We start from the raw sequence: 18,707 nt of genomic DNA on the forward strand, positions 1-18,707 counted from the left end.
TTCGGAGAAAATTTTTTTCTGTATGTGTGACATTGACCGTTTCTTTATATCTTACTTAGGCTTCTATATCAGTGCTGGAGCTCTCTCCCTTGCGAATAAAGATATGTCTGAATGCAATTTTATCAATATGTATGAACTATATATATGATAAAACGAAAATAATTGCTGAATGTCACATCAAGTAACTGTTTATACTGTTTAAGGTTGCTCTCGACGGATTTACATTCCTACCTTGTAAACTGGAAATTAATTTTGCTAGATGCTTTCTTATCACAGTTTTCGAGATCAACAGATCATCCGAAGTTTCTAATTGCCAGCCTTCACTATATTTTTTACTCAGGATTGTTAAGATAACGGCAACTGACATATCGTTACCTGAATTACAACAAATAAGTATAGGTTTTTTCGCAAGGTTACTGGCATCCTGAAAATAGGGGTTAATTGTGTCAAATATCTCTGGTAACTGTAATCGTAGAGATTTAGAACTTTTCTTTGATCCACTCTGTAGCTTGAACAATTTAATTATTTTGGTGGTTGCCTCTTCCAACTTCGTAATTTCTATAGTTTCACTTAAAATAATCACCAAAGAAAATTTACCCGACAGCTCTCCCCCCAGTTTAGAATCTATCACGCAGTTATCAATAATTTTACCCAAAGAAATTTCAGGTGTTACTCTATTCAAAGACTCAAATATGTCGATAATTGAAGAACTGGCCTTCTTTTCATGATTTTCTTCAAGTGTCAAGGTATCCACAAATTCTTTTAGCACAGCATCAGTTTTACCAATGTCATTCAAATAATCAATGTTTTCCCAGAATGTTTTTGGTTCAAGCCCACAGGACCAAAGTTCATGGTCATCTGCAGCTCCCTGTACATAGATGAACCCCCTCCTTTTGTCAACTCCGTCCTGCGCCTGGTAGCTGACAGTACATAATATAATAGGGATAATATTTTCGTTTTCTGGTACTGACCATCGCTCTCCAGTTGGCTCACCTGTGAAAGGATCTACGATAGTATGTAATAATGAAGAACCAGGGTAAACCCAAAATGGCCGTATGAGCTTTCCATTCGTCATATTATAGAGTTCCTTAGGCTTTAAAACTTCAAGTGCTTTCAATTTCCAAACTAGCTCTTCAATCTTTTCAAGTATTCTGTGATATTCAGAGTTTGACACAGTTGCGGGTGGAACAAACAAGACTTTCTCATAATCGATAGGTTCGTTAGATGCATGCTCAAGAATCAAGCAATTCAGAACCGCGCACCATATAGGAATCGTTTTGCTAAGGGCATCAGGAATTTTCTTTCCACGCCTTGTACTGTCCACTATTATAATACCATTACTTTTTGCCAAAATCGGTAATAAATGGAAATTCAATCTTCTAGTACTAAAATCCCACTGATTTATATGACCGTCGGTACTTTTAAAATAACTAGTTTGTTCAAAATGTTTCGGATCGCAGTACCATAGTCCACACCGTTCGTTTGGAATAATTGGATAATTTGGAAAGCACGGAACCACCTCGTTTTCCAAAAATGAATTGTCAAGGATTATACTCTGTAGCCTATTTTTCAAAGATCTATACTCATTCTTTATATCTTTCTTTATGTGTGATAATGAATCCATTGCATGAATATATATTGCAAAGTCTTCTTCTTACAGAGGCGATGAGATGTATATCTCTGCTGATCTTGATTATAAGCTTTTCCTAGATCAACGCACGTTATGAAAATCTCAAAAAAATAAAACGTTTTTCCGTATAGGCATCCTGACAGAAAATATAAATATATGATTGTTTATATACCGTATTCTTTAAACCATTTCGATGACTTCGGGAAACTCAGATTGCCAATATTCATTGACTGAATCTTTAAAAACATTCAATGCTCTTTTTTTGTAAGCTTCAACTTCAAAATCATCTACTAGTTGGCTTATATCTAAATGTGGTGGAGGATTGGCTATGCCGAAAGTGTTTGAATCGACATTATTGTTGTTATTGTCATCTTGGTATGGGTTGCCCATTATATAAGGTAAAATAACGAAGGATCTGAAAAAAGCATAGCAATCTTCGTTGTTATAAAATCGGTATGGCGTTTTCCATAATCCGTTATCATATAAATACTCATTTATATGACTTGTTATAACAGTCCACGTTTGAATATTTGCATTTGGTTTATTCTCTATTATTTCTGATAGAAATTTCATTTTAGCATGAGAAGTAAATTCATTTGTTGGTATTGCAGCAAAAACTATGGATACAACGAATGATAAAACTGCAAAACAACTAAATATGAAGCATATTAGTATCTGTTCAGATAATAAGATTGCAAAGAGTATACCAACTAGAGTTCCTATAAAAAAGGTCAGGAAGATCTTTTTGTGAGCATATTCATTGACGTAGTATGGCATTCGTCCACGGAAAACTTCCTCTGGCAGCGTAACACGTTCAGGTTGGGTTTCAGTATTTAAGGGTTTATTAGCTTCCGTGGGCATTTTTGAGGTCTTTTGAGAGTTACAATGATAATTAAGTTGTATAAAATAACACAATTTGCATTAAGTCATGAAGATTATATAATATCTAGATAATACAAACTTCCAGCTTCCCCTGCGCTGGCTGTGCGGTGCGGTTAGTTCTTTCTGATAGTTTTTCCGGTCCGAGTGGAAGGAACTTGCGTGTTGCAGCAAAGTAAATCACTAAATTGCATACTGACTCCAAAAATTGAATGAATTTTGCAGGTGATGAATAGGATCTGGTTATTATCCAACCTTTATCCATATAAAATAAACAATGTGAAATCCAACATGTGCGTCAAATTCGCTTTTTTAATTTATTATTGAAGTATTTGTAGCTTTAGTAAAGACTAAATATAAATTTTGGCTTCATGTGGAGGAAATTGCCGCTTTATTGGGAAGACAGTTGCTAAGATTCTGCTGGAATGGTGTAACTTCATTCGAGTAAGGGTTGGTTAATTTTTCTGCCTCCTTCGGGTGATTGGAGAAACTACTTGAAACAAAAATCTTGTAATGCCATTACAGCAGAAAAATCTATTACAAAATTTTAGTTAGACGTCCATTCTATGGACTTTCTATGCACAGGAACATAAATATATGGAATAATATATAAACAATAAATAAGTGGAAGGGAATTCAATTTCCAATAAAAGTTAACCTCTCAATTTCACCTCATTGTGAAAGGAGGGTCGTCAAAAGTTTTTGTTCTTAAGCATCTAGAACACAGCCTTGGGATGCATTGGATACCAATTTAGCGTACTTAGATAAAGTACCTCTAGTGTAACGAGGGGGTGGAGCTGTCCATTGAGATCTACGTTGAGATAACTCTTCTTCAGAGACTAATAAATCGATCTTATTGTTATCAGAATCAATAATAATTTCATCGCCATCTTTGACTAAGGCCACTGGACCACCTTCAGCGGCTTCTGGGACGACATGGCCAATTAAGAAACCATGAGAGCCACCAGAGAATCTACCGTCAGTAAGTAAAGCGACATCCTTTCCTAAACCATAACCCATCAAAGCAGAAGAAGGTTTTAACATTTCTGGCATACCTGGACCACCTTTTGGACCCTCATATCTAATAATGACTACAGTCTTTTCGCCCTTTTTAATTTCACCGTTTTCAAGTGCTTTGATGAAACCATCTTCCTCATCAAATACTCTAGCCTTACCTTTGAAATATGTACCTTCTTTACCAGTAATCTTTCCAACCGCACCACCTGGTGCTAAAGAGCCGTAGAGAATTTGTAAATGACCTGTCTCCTTGATTGGATTACTTAGTGGTCTAATGATATCTTGTTCTGTTGGTAAAGAGTCTGCCTTAGCAGCACGTTCGGCCAAAGTTTCACCAGTGATTGTTAGTGTATTACCATTCAAGAATCCATTATCATAAAGGAATTTGATGACAGATTGAGTACCACCTACCTTGATCAGATCAGCCATAACATATTTTCCTGATGGTTTGAAATCACCTAATAATGGTGTCTTATCACTAATTCTTTGGAAGTCATCAGGTGTGATTTTGACACCTGCTGAATGGGCAATGGCAACTAAATGAAGAACGGCATTTGTCGAACCACCCGTTGCAACCACATAGGTAATAGCATTTTCAAAAGATTCCTTTGTAAAAATATCTCTAGGTAAAATGTTCAACTCCATCGTCTTTTTGATAGCCTCACCAATGTTGTCACATTCTGCTAGTTTCTCGTTGGAAACGGCTGGGAAGGAAGAGGAATTTGGCAAAGTTATACCAAGAACTTCAGCGGCAGATGCCATAGTATTAGCTGTGTACATACCACCACAAGAACCCGGACCAGGACATGAATGCTCAACGACATCTTTTCTCTCTTGTTCAGTGAAATTTTTGGAGATGTATTGCCCATAAGATTGGAAAGCAGAAACAACATCAATATTTTCTGGGATGTTTTTAGAGCCGCAAGTTGGATGCCCTGGTAAGATAGTACCACCATAAACCATAATCGATGGTCGATTATGTCTACCCATAGCAATCATAACACCTGGCATATTTTTGTCACAGGAAGGAATAGCGATGTTTGCGTCATAATGTTGGGCCATCATAATAGTTTCAAATGAATCAGCAATAATTTCCCTACTTTGTAAAGAATATCTCATACCTGCAGTACCCATAGAAATACCATCAGAGACACCAATGGTGTTAAATTGCATAGCTTTCAAACCTGCTTTTTCAACTGAGCTGGAACATCTATGGTTCAAATCTAGCAAATGCATGTTACATGGATTACCAGACCACCAACAAGAACCAACACCAACTTGAGCCTTTTTAAAATCATCTTTTTTAAAACCTGTTGCATACAACATGGCTTGTGATGCACCTTGACCTTTTGGCTCGGTGATCTGATAGGAATATTTATTCAATTTCTTAGCAATTGCATTAGTTGTCGAGAACTGCCTTCTACAGGACAATCTTGTTAAGAGACTCATATTTGTTCTCGATGTTCGACAGTCTTCATCTGAAAACCAGAAACTGAGATGTCTAACTAAATTTCGCTTATTTAAGTATCTAGTGAGATATGATGAATCATCGTTGCAAAAAAATCAATAATTTAGATTCCGGTTCAGGCGAACGACTTTCGAAGGAGGCGATTAAATTAGTAACCTTAACACTCAAGCAACACGTAAAAAAGTGTTTTACTAACATATATAGTATACGCTAGAGGGAATGGATTCAAGGTCTATAGCAGACGTCAAATATTTGGAACCGTCTGATCTATATGACTGGATAACACAAGGCCATAGTTCTCCATTTCAAGTTATCGACGTTAGAGGCTCTGATTACATCGGTGGCCATATTATAAACTGTTGGAATTATCCATACAAAAAATTGACAAGGGATGATGCTGGCTTGGATGACTTGAAGAAAAATCTTCTAAAATTGACTCAAGGTACTGATACTACTATAAATGTTGTATTTCACTGCGCACAATCGCAACAAAGAGGCCCCTCGGCGGCCGTAAAGTTTCTCAGAAGTCTTAACGAAAAGGAGTTGTCTGTCTTCCACATTTGGATACTGAGAGGTGGTTTCAATAAGTGGCAAGATGTTTATGGCGAAGACCATCTGGTAACTGAAGGGTATGAACCCGCTTTATGGGCTTGGTAGGCCTGCAGTCATAAGCCATTCAATATTGACCTTGAAAATACGTTTCACGTTCGCCGTCAAACGTCAGGAGGATATAAATATATTGCAATATCCATCTAACTCCACCAAAATATACTTTTGGGAAGGATATTTCAATCAAAGCCTGACTGAAGTGACAATAAAGTGAAGCAAGTTTTATAAAGTAAATAACATATAGTAGGACGTTGAAAGGTACTTCCTGTACAAGAAAGTGCCCTTAGTTCTATAATATCCACATTTTCTAATCGTACAGCTATATTTAAAAAGAAGCTCGAATCAACAAAGAAACGTGATATGACATACTACAACTGTGAGAAAATAAATCTTTTTCGATAAGAGGGCGTAAAGCAACCAAGAATAATGACACTAAATAGATATCTTGTCCCCATCGAATTGTAAACTTAACTTTTTTCGCATGTTAACTTCGTTTAATTCTGAGCACAACAAATATTCTGCCATTAATTAATACTTGAAAAGTGTGACTTCTTCGCATTATATAAAAAGGTAACTCTGATATTGAGGAAAAAGGAAAAAAAACAGGCACAATATAATTTAGCAAGTTTCTCGAAGCAACAAGACCAGAAATGCCAGGAAGCATAATTGATGGTAAAGCATATGCTTTGGAGGTTCGTAACACAATCTCATCAGAAATTGAGCAATTGAAAACGAAGTTATCGACATTTGAACCATGTCTTGCGATTATTCAAGTCGGAGATCGTCCTGATTCCGCTACTTATGTTCGTATGAAACGTAAAGCTGCTACCGAGGCTAAGATTAAAGTTGACTTTATCCATTTACCAGATAACATAACTGAGCAATCTTTGCTGTCAAAGGTCGAAGCTTTAAATAGTGATGATAAAACTCATGGTATTATCATTCAATTGCCTTTGCCATCCCACTTGAATGAAACAAGGATCACATCTGCTGTGGCAGCTAAGAAGGATGTCGATGGTTTTGGTCCTTACAACATCGGTGAGCTAAATAAGAAGAATGGTGACCCATTCTTCGTTCCATGCACTCCTAAAGGTATCATTGAATTATTGCATCATTATAAAGTTCAATTTGTTGGTGCAAAAGCTGTTGTCATTGGCAGGTCCGACATTGTAGGCTCACCTGTAGCAGAACTATTGAAGTCCTTAAATTGTACCGTGACAACTGTACATTCCTATACCAAAGACATACCATCTTACCTGAATGACGCAGATATTGTAGTTGTAGCAATTGGTAAACCCCAATTTGTTAAAGGTGAGTGGTTTAAGGATAACAAAAAGAATTGTGTTGTGATTGATGTTGGTACTAATTATATAGAAGATAAAACGAAAAAATCCGGTGTAAGATGTGTCGGAGACGTGGAATTTGATGAGGCTATCAAATATGTCAAGTTAATTACCCCAGTCCCCGGTGGTGTAGGTCCCATGACTGTCGCTATGTTGATGCAAAACACATTTGTTGCTGCTATGAGACAAGCCAAAGATGAGTTGATAATTTCTGAAGAAGATGAAAGATTACAAAAACCCTTTTACGAACTTTTATCATTAGAATTGAAGAAACCTGTCCCGTCAGACTATGAAATATCAAGGGAACAATTTCCTAAGGCTATTACTCAAATTGCTGAGGAAGCAGGTGTTTTAAAATCGGAATTTGAACCTTATGGCCACGTTAAGGGCAAAATTGACCTGAAAATACTTAATCGTCTACAAGATAATGTCAACGGTAAATATATCTTAGTTACTGGTATCACTCCAACGCCACTCGGCGAAGGTAAATCAACCACGACTGTTGGCTTAGCCCAAGCATTGGGTGCCCATTTGAATAAAAAAGTAATTGCCAATGTTCGTCAACCATCAATGGGTCCCACATTCGGCATTAAAGGTGGTGCTGCAGGTGGTGGTTATTCTCAGGTTATCCCAATGGATGAATTCAACTTGCATTTAACTGGTGATATTCATGCTATATCAGCAGCAAATAATTTACTTGCTGCCGCAATTGACACAAGGATGTTTCACGAGGCTACTCAAAAAGATGGTCCCTTATACAAAAGGCTTGTCCCGGCAAAAAACGGTAAACGTACCTTTACCAAATCTATGTTAAAAAGATTGAGCAAACTAGGAATTAACAAGACTAATCCGGACGAACTAACTGCAGAGGAAATCACGAGATTTGCTCGACTAAATATTGACCCAGAAACGGTTACTTGGAGAAGAGTTGTTGACTGTAATGATAGATTTTTGAGAGGAATAACCATCGGTGAGGCACCTACTGAACGTGGCTTCACTAGGAAGACTGGCTTTGATATTTCTGTTGCATCTGAATGTATGGCTATACTTGCTTTATCGGATTCTTTAGAAGATATGAGAGAAAGATTGGGTAATATCGTTGTTGGAACAAACCAAGAAACTGGTGAACCTATTACTTGTGAAGATATCGGTTGTGCTGGTGCAATGACAGCATTGCTAAAAGATGCCATTAAACCGAATGTAATGCAAACGTTAGAAGGTACCCCTGTGTTTGTTCATGCAGGTCCATTTGCCAATATTTCTATCGGTGCCAGTTCAGTGCTTGCTGATAAGATCGCATTAAAGCTTACTGGTGTAAATAAAAATCTCTCTAATGAATTGAAGGAATTGAATACCGGCTATGTGATTACCGAAGCAGGCTTTGATTTTACTATGGGTGGCGAAAGATTTATAAACATCAAATGTCGTTCATCTGGACTGGTACCGGATGTAGTAATTATTGTTGCTACAGTAAGAGCCCTAAAAGTTCATGGTGGCGGCCCAGAAGTCAAGGCTGGCGCACCACTACCAGCAGAATACTCCTCTGAAAATATTGATTTGCTACAAAAGGGCTGTGCCAACTTGGCCAAGCATATTGCAAATGCGAAACAATTTAACCTACCTGTTATTGTTGCTATCAATAAAATGTCTAGTGATACACAACGCGAGCACGAAGTGATCAAAGAAGAAGCGCTCAAAGCAGGTGCATCCGACGCTGTGGTTTCAAATCATTGGGAAGAAGGTGGCCGTGGTGCAATTGATTTAGCACAGAGTGTAATTAAGATTTCGAAAGATGAAAATCCAGGTGATTTCAAATTCTTGTATGAAACTGATAACTCTACTACTATTGAGGAAAAAATTACAGGGATCGCTCAAAAGATGTATGGAGCTGCCAATGTTGAATTTTCAGAAGAGGCCAAGAAAAAGATTGAGTTATATACAAAACAAGGTTTCCAAGGATTACCAATTTGCATAGCTAAGACACAATATTCACTGTCTCATGATCCTCTTTTGAAAGGTGTACCATCTGGTTTCACGTTCCCCATCAGAGACGTTAGAATTGCAACCGGTGCAAAATATTTATACGCGCTAGCTGCTGAAATACAAACTATTCCAGGTTTACCAACTCATTGTGGTTTCATGGAGATAGAAGTTAATGAAGATGGTGAAATCGAAGGTATGTTTTAGATATGTATCAACTAGAAGTAGTTTATTATACAAAGTATACATATGATGTTTTTCCAATGGCAAGAGTGCGAAATTTCGCATTGTTATAAAAAATGGTATGATTCAATTTGGCATTGAGGACTTTACAATGCAACAGTTGCTAAAGTGATCAATATGGTTGATAATAAAGTCATAGATTATACATTTGAGTTTGTAGACACCTATATCCCTCAATGGTTTGAAACAGGAACAAAAGGCCCGCTTTTCATATACGTGTCCGGGCCTCAAGGCTCAGGCAAGACCTTCACCAGTCAGAAACTATATGAACATCTGGTTTCACAATACGGAGAAGAGAAAAATATAGCTTTAGCATCAATTGATGACTTTTACTTAACACACGAGGCCCAAATTTCCTTGAATTCTCAGTATCCAAACAATAAACTATTGCAAGGCAGGGGTTTACCAGGCACACATGATATGTCACTATTGAATAGCTGTTTACGTTCAATTTTGCAAAGTGAGAGTAACGGTGAGGATAAGGACACAGTATTATTGCCAAGATATGACAAATCCAAGTTTAATGGCGAAGGGGATAGAAGTGAGGAAGTGGCTCGAGTAAAATTACCTGTCGATATTTTTATATTGGAGGGTTGGTTTTTAGGTTTCAATCCTATTTTAGGCAACCTAGGGGAAGAAGTGGAGACTATGGTGGAAGGAGATATGATTGACGTCAATGCTAAGCTGTTCATGTATGGCGATCTTATGTGGAAAAATCCAGAAATTCACTCACTGGGGATTGTATTTGATACCGATGACATTAACAATGTTTATGAATGGAGATTAGAGCAAGAGCATAGGAGCATTGAACTGAATGGGTCTGGTATGACAAATGAAAAGGTGAAATTATTTGTTGACAAGTACTTTCCTTGCTACCAATTATATTATGAGGCATTGGTCCGCAGCGAAAATTTGGGTTCAATAGCCACGTTAACTTTGGGGATCGATCTCAACAGAAATACATATTCTACCAAGACTAGAAGCATAGAATAATTCAAAGATGTAAGCGAATTTTTCTGTATTTACCTGTGTAGTACTCTATTTATAATGACTATTAAATGACTTTGTATGATATTCAAATCCATAAGCTTAAAAAAAAAAAGGTTTAATCAAAACTATCGATCGAGCAAGAGACAAAGCGTATAACAGGAAAATGAGTAATATTAACTATCAAGAACTCTTGAGGAAGATTCCTTTGTATAATAAATATGGCGACGACTATCCAGATAAGATGCTTCCCAAATTGGACGTTCCTGAAATAAAGATCCAGCCACTACCACCAATAAACAAAACGATAGAGGCATGGATAACAGAACTCGATAAAGCTGTTGACTATTGGTCAAAATATAGTGATAATAACATTAAAGAATTTAATGATTGGTATAATAAAAAGTATCTAAGTAATAAACCACCTGGTTTGGTAAATAGCAGTGTATTATCACCGGTACATAAGTAAAAAAAAGTCATATGATAACGTACATAATATTCATTTTTAAAGAATTTTTTCTCTTTTCAAGTTTTCAAGTAAGGCGTCGACATTAGGTACTTTAATACCCTTCTTCTTTGGCTTTGGTTCATTAAGTTCTAGTAGCTCAATGGTGGGATTCAAATCGATGTCATTGAAATTTTCTGTTAGGGTCAACTTTGGAATCTTTTGTCTTTTTACCTTCATTAGTTTAGAGAGCCCTACATATCTAGGAGTGTTTAGTCTGAGATCACAAGTAATGACTAGTGGGAATCTTGATATCAACGTCTGTGTTCCGCCGTCAATTTCTCTACTGACTTTAACTTCATCACTTAAAAATTCTACTTTTGAAGCGTTTGTTACTTGTGGCCAATCCAAGAGGCCAGCCAACATTTGTCCCGTATTATTATAATCATTATCAATTGATTGCTTGCCCAGTAGAATCAGATCGAATTCATTTTTAAGAACGAACTTCTTCAAGATTTTAGCAATGGTTAATGGATCCAATAGATTAGTTTCAATATTTGAATTATTTTCGATCAACGTGACGTTATTAATACCTTTTGCTAAACAATTCTTTAGTATATCTTCATTCTTAGTAGATCCTATTGATACGGCATGAGTGACAGCATTTGGGATATTCAATGCTTGTTCGATTGCAATGTCATCGAAAGGGTTAATACTAAATTTATAGCCAGTCGCTTCGATTCCTTTCCTTGTTGCATTTATCTTAGGTTTAAGCTGGTAGTCTAATACCCTCTTAACGGGCACCAAAACTCTCAAATTCTGCTTTGAAGCCATCTTGTCGTCATATATGTAGATGTGTCGTCCAATATACTGATAGAATCACTTCTTTTTTTTCCCTCTAACTACAGGGGGTAAAGATGACAGAGATCGATCTTATTTGTTAGCGAAGATAAGCATATATAAGAAGCCATGGTTATTGTCAAAGTGAATTGCAAGTAAGAATGTGATACCGTTGCGGATACCTTGTAAGTTAGAATACATGATAGAGATAGGGTCACCGCCGTGTCAAATCAAGAAATTTCTGAGTAGATCATTACCACGACAGCATATATGAATGTCTAAATATTGTACGATGCAACGCATACATTTTTTTGACTCTTGCTGTTTACAACCATCAAAGTTAGAGTCATGTTATACTTTTGTTTTTCCTTTTTTTTGCCAATCTCGAGTAAATTAGATGTTATATATCAAGAGATCGAAGAAAAAAAATTAAAAGTGAGATAATCAAGATATTGCAGTAAGAGATATTGGCATTGAAGATGACATCTGATTGTATGCAAAAGTTTGTTATTACAGTGATTTCGCATGGAGACATACTTGATATTGTTCCATTTGAAAAGACTATTTCAAAAGAATGTAACATAGTTAAAACGATAAAGTTGTCATCCAGAAGCTCAGATATTCACGTTGAAAGTGTAGAGAGGCCTCAAGACATAGATACCGCTGCTCATGACGTGATTATTCAGAAAGACGATGAGTACCGTCGTAATAAGAAATTAGTGGTGTTTGATATGGATTCTACACTGATTTACCAAGAAGTGATTGAATTAATAGCTGCGTATGCTAATGTTGAAGACAAAGTGCGTTCTATTACGAACCGTGCTATGAATAACGAAATTGATTTTAAAGAGTCTTTAAAGGAAAGAGTTGCGTTACTGAAAGGGATACGGTTTGAAGATATATTGAATGAAATAAAGGATAAATTGGTGATAACTGAAGGTGTTACAGATCTTTGTCACGTTTTGAAAGAAGATGGCGTCCATTTAGCTGTATTAAGTGGTGGATTTATTGAATTTGCAGAAGTGATTAAGAAGAAGTTGAATTTAGATGTTGCATGTGCAAACGTTTTGGAGAGAGATTCTAATGGTATATTGACTGGGAAATTAGTCAATCTTGACGAAATTGTAGATGGTGAATTCAAAGCTAATAAATTACTTTCCATGTGCAAAGAACTAAACGTGCCAGTGAAATCAAGTGTAATGATTGGAGATGGTGGTAATGATTTACCGGCGATGTCAGTCGCAGGATTCGGTGTTGCATGGAATGCTAAACCAATAGTTCAAATGAAAGCGCCAAGTAAATTAAACACCAAGTCTTTAAGTGATGTCTTGTACATATTTGGATACACACAAGAGGAAATTAATGAAAAAAGACGTCATTAATATGAATTAATATTTATACTTGAAAAATTATTATCCTTTATATAAAATTATGATAGAAACTAATTGGAAGAGGAAATATAACCTCTTATATGTTAGAAACAATGTTTTGCTTGATGGCAGCCATGTTAGCACCGACGACCTTGGCGATTTCCTTACCGTTCTTGAAGAAGACTAAAGTTGGCATAGCAGAAATTTCTAATTTTTGGGCTAAATCTGGGACAGCATCGACATCAACCTTGTAGAAACCAGCTTGAGAGTATTGTTCACTGAATTTTTCGATCATTGGAGAGATCATCTTACAAGGGCCACACCATGTAGCGAAAAAATCGACAACGATTAATTTATCTTGAGCTTGTAAAGCAGAATCGAATTCGGCAACAGAGTTAATTTCTTGGACCATTGTGTAGTATATTTGAGTGCTATTATATGTGAGTATACGTTTGTATAAAATCCTGATGGTAACAACAGCTTTAAAAACTTGCACTCGTGGGCTCTTTATATATGGAAAAACCAAATCCAGCAATGCTGTCTTTCTCTGTCTCTGTCTCTCTCTCTCTCTCTCGTCTTACTAAGAATCCTTTCCCCGTCATAAGTCGCGGCAAAGCAGAATGCGATTCTCCCGTTCGCAGGGGAGCCCTGCAATTTCTTTCCGTCGCTTTCCCTGCCGAATTTTTCTCTCGCGGCTCTCCAACGCTGCCAGCTGTTGTTCCCGTCGTTGGAAATGACTGTTCTGGCGGGCGGAAATTTTGGCTAACGAATTTTTTTTGGGTCTGTCTGGCTGGACTGGCTGGACTGGAAAGGACGCGACGTATGTCAGCTGATTATTATTATTATTATTATTATTATTATTATTATTATTATTTATATCACTGTTATTCTATAATGGGTTGGTCTATATACTTGATCTTTAAAGAGTTGATTTTGGAGCCAGTTTGAAAGACAGGATATCGTTTTTACCTTCCTCAACCGTGCTTTCTTCGCTGACTCTCACACCGCCGACGGTCTCAATGGCCGCGATGGTCACTTCACCTCCCATGATGTATCTTGCTACTTTTCCGACATGTGTGCCCCGTTTCACTAGAAAACAGTCCCTGAACACATTGGTACCGTTCCCACCGGCAAATGTCTGTATGTTTCTTACCGTGTACACGGGTATCAAGTCTAATTGCCCCGCGGCAGCTTGTAACACTTGCATGACGCCCGTGGAGCCAAACCTGTACAACACTAAATCTCTTATATTCTCAATTCTGTTCAGTACTTTTTCATCTAATGGCTTTAGGTTCTCGGGATCATCTTCACATGTATCTACAAATTCTGTACCTTCTTCATAACGAACAAATCCTTGTTTCGTCAATTTTCTAAGGAAAACTTCTGTGATAGCACTTGTTAAGACTGATTTCGTATCAGGATATTTTAACATGATCTTAGAAACATTCTTATCCGCATCAGGATGATCCATTTTATTTAATGCAAGTACCGTTGGAAATTTCTCCAACATAAAGGATTTAACTACTTTTGTTATCCATTCATCTGTCCATTCTTCTAATGGTGGCAATGAATCAATCCGATCCAACGCCCTCTGTACCATGGGGATTTGTGATCCATACCCACCAAATTGTGCTTGTAACGTATCCACAATACTTGATTTTGTAGCGGTATGCTTTCTTACAATAGACCCCCATCTTCTCTTTAAATTTCCTTCAATCCATAATCTAATCTCGTCTTGTAACCATTCAATATCATATAATGGATCGTATCCCCTCGTATTCTTACCTTCAGAATCGGTAGTACCACTTACATCTACAACATGAATTAATGCATCAGCATGTCTAAGATCATCCAGAAATTTATTACCCAAACCTCTTCCGGAGTGAGCTCCAGGAACTAACCCAGCAACATCAAGCAACATAATCGGAATATGTCTCTTACCTTGTAGACACCATCCATAATTAGGCTTACATAACTCCTGCTTACCAAACCTCGAACAAGCACAATCTACTTGTAAATAACCAGTAGCTTGATTTGGTTCAATCGTACAAAACGGAAATGCACCAACTGCTGCATTAGCATCGGTAAGTGAATTTAACATAGTGGATTTACCACTAGATGGTTTCCCCACTATACCAATTAACGGATCTCTAGGCATCTTTTCTTACTTCTTTTTATCGATCTCTTCTCGATTTACTTCACCTCATCATTTAAAATTTTTCAAATTCCATATATCTCAAGAATTATCGATATAAGAATTTCCGAATCAGGGAGATCGTAAAGCTTCTATATTTTGACCAAAAAAAAGCTATTACAATACTAATTCGATTAAGAGGAATCTGGAATGTTTAATTATCCTCGAATTTCAGTGGAGCAACTGCCACTGAACAATTTGCCTAGTTTATTACCAACTGCAGGAGTCCCACAACATGTAGATACCGATACTAGAAATTCAATGTCACAACATCGATTGACAGAAGGAACCAATAATTCTCTCGATCCAATTTATGAAAATATTGAAATCGAAAACTTCGAGCCCAACAAATTAAGATTAATTATCCCAACGGCTTCTAATTTAAAGATAAAGACAGAGAACGTTTTCTTAAAATTTATCTTCGCTGGATATGATGATTCCAATGATTTATTCTGTCAATTCTTCAATCCAAATACGAATTTGATTTGTAATAAAAGAATGCACTTTGAAAATCATAAGATTAAAATAAGTACGATGGCTCGAAAATGTAAAGATCATCTAGTTAAATCTCATAATTTCAATATTAATGATCATAATTATTTCAAATTTTTAAACCTATACTATCCAGTTTTCAAAAATTCGTATACTGAAGACACTTTAAATAAGGTTTTACCGATGTTAGAAGAATTTGAAGTCGTATGTGACTCAATCAAAATTGAGAATTCAGATTCATACAAAGAGTTAGCTAGTATCATTGGAGATAGGATCAGACATACAAGAAACAAGTTATCAGATAATGAGGAATTTAAAAAATGGTTTACAAATTGGGTAATTGATCCAATAACCCTTAGAAATGATAGTGATGATAGTAAGTCTTCCATTAAGGATGCTTATGATTTGTTTGCGACTGTCAGGGACAAAATTCAAATTAGTCATTTTTCTTTAGCAACAGAAGAGAGTGGTGACAACGGAGAGCAAACTGAAGAAGAAATAAATAACGAAAAGTCAATGGAAAAATTGGACCCCGCTTTGCAAGATGAACTATGGTCGTTATTACAGCAGCAACAGTATCAGAGCCAAATGGTGGCCCAGTTATTAGGAAAGCTACTTGCGGAAGCGCACAGCCCGTCACATGCTACTACCATTGGTAATTCCATGATTCTACAACTATTGAAAAAAGTATCCAGGCAGTTAAATCAGGAGGTAAAGTTAAGACAAGAACAGCAACTACTGCAGAATGATATATTGGAATACTTAAAGAGAATTCCTAAAAGACACCTTAAAAGATCAAAGTTTCAAGCGAAGAAACGAAAGATCAAGAACTAATACTTTTGATATTCATGTTTTTATATATTCCATAAATTTAAGCCCAAGCATTTGATAAGATACAGTCATACCGCAGTCCTGTAGTGCAATCAAGTTAGCAGTCTGATTTAGATCACCCTGGTCTAAGGGTAGAACTTAAAGCCTTAGGCGCAAGAAGGATATTTTCTTTGGAATTATGTTCTACATTGGCTGGACTGTAAAATGTTTTCCAACATTCTTCTAAATTTACAAGCAGGTAAGAATTGTACACATTCATTGTAATACATAATTTTAAGTAGTAACCTTCGGAACTCTTTTTCTCTTCACACAATATCTCCCAATCACGAAGCTACAAATTTATAATATTCAATTTAAATAACTTAGTAATGCTAACGGTTACTTAGGCCATCCTGTTTCATAATTTGGGAGGATATATATTTTTTGCTTATTGATATGTTCTTCTAGAAGTTTCTCGCAGTAGTATCATCCTCATGCTCATCGCAAAAATGAAAAAAAAATTTTTGGCCGACATCATCTCGTTTTCATGTACTGAACAGATTTAATAAGTGGGTTATATAGTTCATCAGCTTGAATAGACAGTTAATATTTCCCACTACTTTTCACCTGATAATATACGTATAAACATAATGGTCGAAGAAAATAAAGAAAGTCTGTTTAAACCTGTTGGTGAGACTGCTGAAGAACTACAAGAACCAGCTCAAACTCAGGATGGTGTTGTATTAACTGGAGCTGCTGATGCTATGGGTCATCCAGTCCAAGAAATCGAATCTTTATGCATGAACTGTCACGAAAATGGTACTACTAGATTGTTATTGACTTCTATTCCTTATTTTAGGGAGGTTGTCATCATGTCTTTCGAATGTGAGCACTGTGGTTTAAAAAATTCTGAAATTCAGCCAGCTTCTTCTATTCAAGAGAAAGGTTCCAAATATATTTTAAAGATAGAGGATAAAGAAGATTTTAATAGACAGGTCGTCAAGGCTGAAACAGCCTCATGTAAATTTGTCGAATTAGATATTGAAATTCCACCAAAGAGGGGTGTTTTAACTACTGTTGAAGGTTTGTTGGAAGAAATGATTGATGATTTAGAATCTGACCAAGAACAAAGAAAACAAATTGACGAAAATCTTTATAATCAAATCAAGGACTTCATTGAAAAAGTCAAAAGTTATATCGACTGCAAAGAAGGAACTTTACCATTGACATTTGCATTAGATGACCCAGCTGGTAACTCCTGGATTGAATACAAGCCTGGCGAAGCACAACATAAATGGTCTCATAGTGAATATATCAGAACTGATCAACAAAACGTTGATATTGGTATTATTACAAGAGATCAACTAGAGGACCGTCGTAAAGAACAAGTTGCTGCTCTAGCGAACCGTGAAAGGAATAAGTCACAAGCTAGTACTGTCTTGAAAAGTTCTGAAGCTTTCCTTTCTGATGCTACCGACATTGAGAACTTTAACAATGAGGTTCAAACCTTCACAGCATCATGTCCTTCATGTATGCAATCTTGTGATACACATATGAAACCTGTCAATATTCCTCATTTCAAAGAGGTTATCATCATGTCTACTGTTTGTGAGCACTGTGGCTACAAATCTAACGAAGTCAAGACCGGTGGTGCCATTCCAGCACAAGGTAGAAAAATTACTTTACTTTGTGACGATCCAAGTGATTTGTCTCGTGATATCCTAAAGTCCGAAACATGTTCCTTAGTGGTTCCAGAATTGCATTTAGATATCCAACAGGGTACTTTAGGTGGTAGATTCACTACTTTAGAGGGTTTACTAAGACAAGTCTACGAAGAACTGGAATCTCGTGTCTTCACACAAACATCAGATTCAATGGATGAAGAAACTAAGCAAAGGTGGGTTACTTTCTTTGCCAAATTAAAAGATGCCACCGATGGTAAAGTAAAATTCACAGTTATTATGGAAGATCCATTGGCTGGTTCCTACATCCAAAATGTTTATGCTCCAGATCCAGATCCTAACATGACCATCGAAGATTATGATAGAACCGAAGAAGAAAACGAAGACCTGGGTCTCAAGGATATGGAGGTTAACTAAGTATACACTCCATTTGTATAATTACTTTATAATAACACATTGTCTTTCATAATTTTTTCTCACGATATTAAGCCTATTCAAGGCTACGTGCCTGGTTCCTTAATATAATGGAAAAATACTCTATTTTTAGTTTCAATTCTGTACTTTTCGCATATTTTCTCGAAGGGCGCTTCTGATGAAAAAAAGTCCTCAGATCCTGCATTTCATCGCTGGCATCCGAGTGCAACCATGAACAACAAATCTTGAGTTCTTGCTACTTTGTTTGCTAGGCATGCTTTTTTAGAAGGTTATAGTTAATATA

At 36.5% G+C, this 18,707-nt stretch overlaps 13 protein-coding genes across 13 annotated transcripts; 7 read left to right on the plus strand and 6 right to left on the minus strand.

Annotated features, from left to right (window-relative positions):
- Nucleotides 1-172: 172 nt before the first annotated feature.
- RIT1 (tRNA A64-2'-O-ribosylphosphate transferase) lies at nt 173-1,624 on the minus strand (the record flags this gene model as incomplete). Its single annotated transcript, XM_003955780.1, has 1 exon — nt 173-1,624. One exon carries the CDS (start codon nt 1,622-1,624, stop codon nt 173-175), a length of 1,452 nt encoding a protein of 483 aa, XP_003955829.1.
- Nucleotides 1,625-1,810: 186 nt separating this feature from the next.
- Nucleotides 1,811-2,491, minus strand: KAFR0B03990 (uncharacterized protein; the record flags this gene model as incomplete). The annotated part of the gene is made up of 1 exon (XM_003955781.1): nt 1,811-2,491. The coding sequence occupies one exon, from the start codon at nt 2,489-2,491 to the stop codon at nt 1,811-1,813; it is 681 nt and encodes a 226-aa protein (XP_003955830.1).
- Nucleotides 2,492-3,217: 726 nt separating this feature from the next.
- Nucleotides 3,218-4,975, minus strand: ILV3 (dihydroxy-acid dehydratase ILV3; the record flags this gene model as incomplete). Its single annotated transcript, XM_003955782.1, has 1 exon — nt 3,218-4,975. The coding sequence occupies one exon, from the start codon at nt 4,973-4,975 to the stop codon at nt 3,218-3,220; it is 1,758 nt and encodes a 585-aa protein (XP_003955831.1).
- A 238-nt stretch (nt 4,976-5,213) lies between these two features.
- YCH1 (phosphatase YCH1) lies at nt 5,214-5,651 on the plus strand (the record flags this gene model as incomplete). Its single annotated transcript, XM_003955783.1, has 1 exon — nt 5,214-5,651. The coding sequence occupies one exon, from the start codon at nt 5,214-5,216 to the stop codon at nt 5,649-5,651; it is 438 nt and encodes a 145-aa protein (XP_003955832.1).
- A 602-nt stretch (nt 5,652-6,253) lies between these two features.
- On the plus strand, nt 6,254-9,133 carry ADE3 (trifunctional formate-tetrahydrofolate ligase/methenyltetrahydrofolate cyclohydrolase/methylenetetrahydrofolate dehydrogenase ADE3; the record flags this gene model as incomplete). The annotated part of the gene is made up of 1 exon (XM_003955784.1): nt 6,254-9,133. The coding sequence occupies one exon, from the start codon at nt 6,254-6,256 to the stop codon at nt 9,131-9,133; it is 2,880 nt and encodes a 959-aa protein (XP_003955833.1).
- Nucleotides 9,134-9,286: 153 nt separating this feature from the next.
- On the plus strand, nt 9,287-10,162 carry TDA10 (putative ATP-dependent kinase; the record flags this gene model as incomplete). Its single annotated transcript, XM_003955785.1, has 1 exon — nt 9,287-10,162. The coding sequence occupies one exon, from the start codon at nt 9,287-9,289 to the stop codon at nt 10,160-10,162; it is 876 nt and encodes a 291-aa protein (XP_003955834.1).
- Nucleotides 10,163-10,322: 160 nt separating this feature from the next.
- Nucleotides 10,323-10,625, plus strand: MVB12 (ubiquitin-binding ESCRT-I subunit protein MVB12; the record flags this gene model as incomplete). Its single annotated transcript, XM_003955786.1, has 1 exon — nt 10,323-10,625. One exon carries the CDS (start codon nt 10,323-10,325, stop codon nt 10,623-10,625), a length of 303 nt encoding a protein of 100 aa, XP_003955835.1.
- A 36-nt stretch (nt 10,626-10,661) lies between these two features.
- Nucleotides 10,662-11,435, minus strand: CIR1 (Cir1p; the record flags this gene model as incomplete). The annotated part of the gene is made up of 1 exon (XM_003955787.1): nt 10,662-11,435. One exon carries the CDS (start codon nt 11,433-11,435, stop codon nt 10,662-10,664), a length of 774 nt encoding a protein of 257 aa, XP_003955836.1.
- Nucleotides 11,436-11,935: 500 nt separating this feature from the next.
- SER2 (phosphoserine phosphatase) lies at nt 11,936-12,823 on the plus strand (the record flags this gene model as incomplete). The annotated part of the gene is made up of 1 exon (XM_003955788.1): nt 11,936-12,823. The coding sequence occupies one exon, from the start codon at nt 11,936-11,938 to the stop codon at nt 12,821-12,823; it is 888 nt and encodes a 295-aa protein (XP_003955837.1).
- Nucleotides 12,824-12,908: 85 nt separating this feature from the next.
- TRX2 (thioredoxin TRX2) lies at nt 12,909-13,223 on the minus strand (the record flags this gene model as incomplete). The annotated part of the gene is made up of 1 exon (XM_003955789.1): nt 12,909-13,223. One exon carries the CDS (start codon nt 13,221-13,223, stop codon nt 12,909-12,911), a length of 315 nt encoding a protein of 104 aa, XP_003955838.1.
- A 507-nt stretch (nt 13,224-13,730) lies between these two features.
- On the minus strand, nt 13,731-14,969 carry KAFR0B04080 (uncharacterized protein; the record flags this gene model as incomplete). Its single annotated transcript, XM_003955790.1, has 1 exon — nt 13,731-14,969. One exon carries the CDS (start codon nt 14,967-14,969, stop codon nt 13,731-13,733), a length of 1,239 nt encoding a protein of 412 aa, XP_003955839.1.
- A 186-nt stretch (nt 14,970-15,155) lies between these two features.
- On the plus strand, nt 15,156-16,331 carry KAFR0B04090 (uncharacterized protein; the record flags this gene model as incomplete). Its single annotated transcript, XM_003955791.1, has 1 exon — nt 15,156-16,331. One exon carries the CDS (start codon nt 15,156-15,158, stop codon nt 16,329-16,331), a length of 1,176 nt encoding a protein of 391 aa, XP_003955840.1.
- Nucleotides 16,332-16,957: 626 nt separating this feature from the next.
- On the plus strand, nt 16,958-18,406 carry ZPR1 (zinc finger-containing protein ZPR1; the record flags this gene model as incomplete). Its single annotated transcript, XM_003955792.1, has 1 exon — nt 16,958-18,406. The coding sequence occupies one exon, from the start codon at nt 16,958-16,960 to the stop codon at nt 18,404-18,406; it is 1,449 nt and encodes a 482-aa protein (XP_003955841.1).
- Between the last annotated feature and the right edge of the window lie 301 nt (nt 18,407-18,707).

This window comes from Kazachstania africana, chromosome 2 (assembly GCF_000304475.1).
Source record: "Kazachstania africana CBS 2517 chromosome 2, complete genome".
Lineage (NCBI taxonomy): Eukaryota > Fungi > Ascomycota > Saccharomycetes > Saccharomycetales > Saccharomycetaceae > Kazachstania > Kazachstania africana.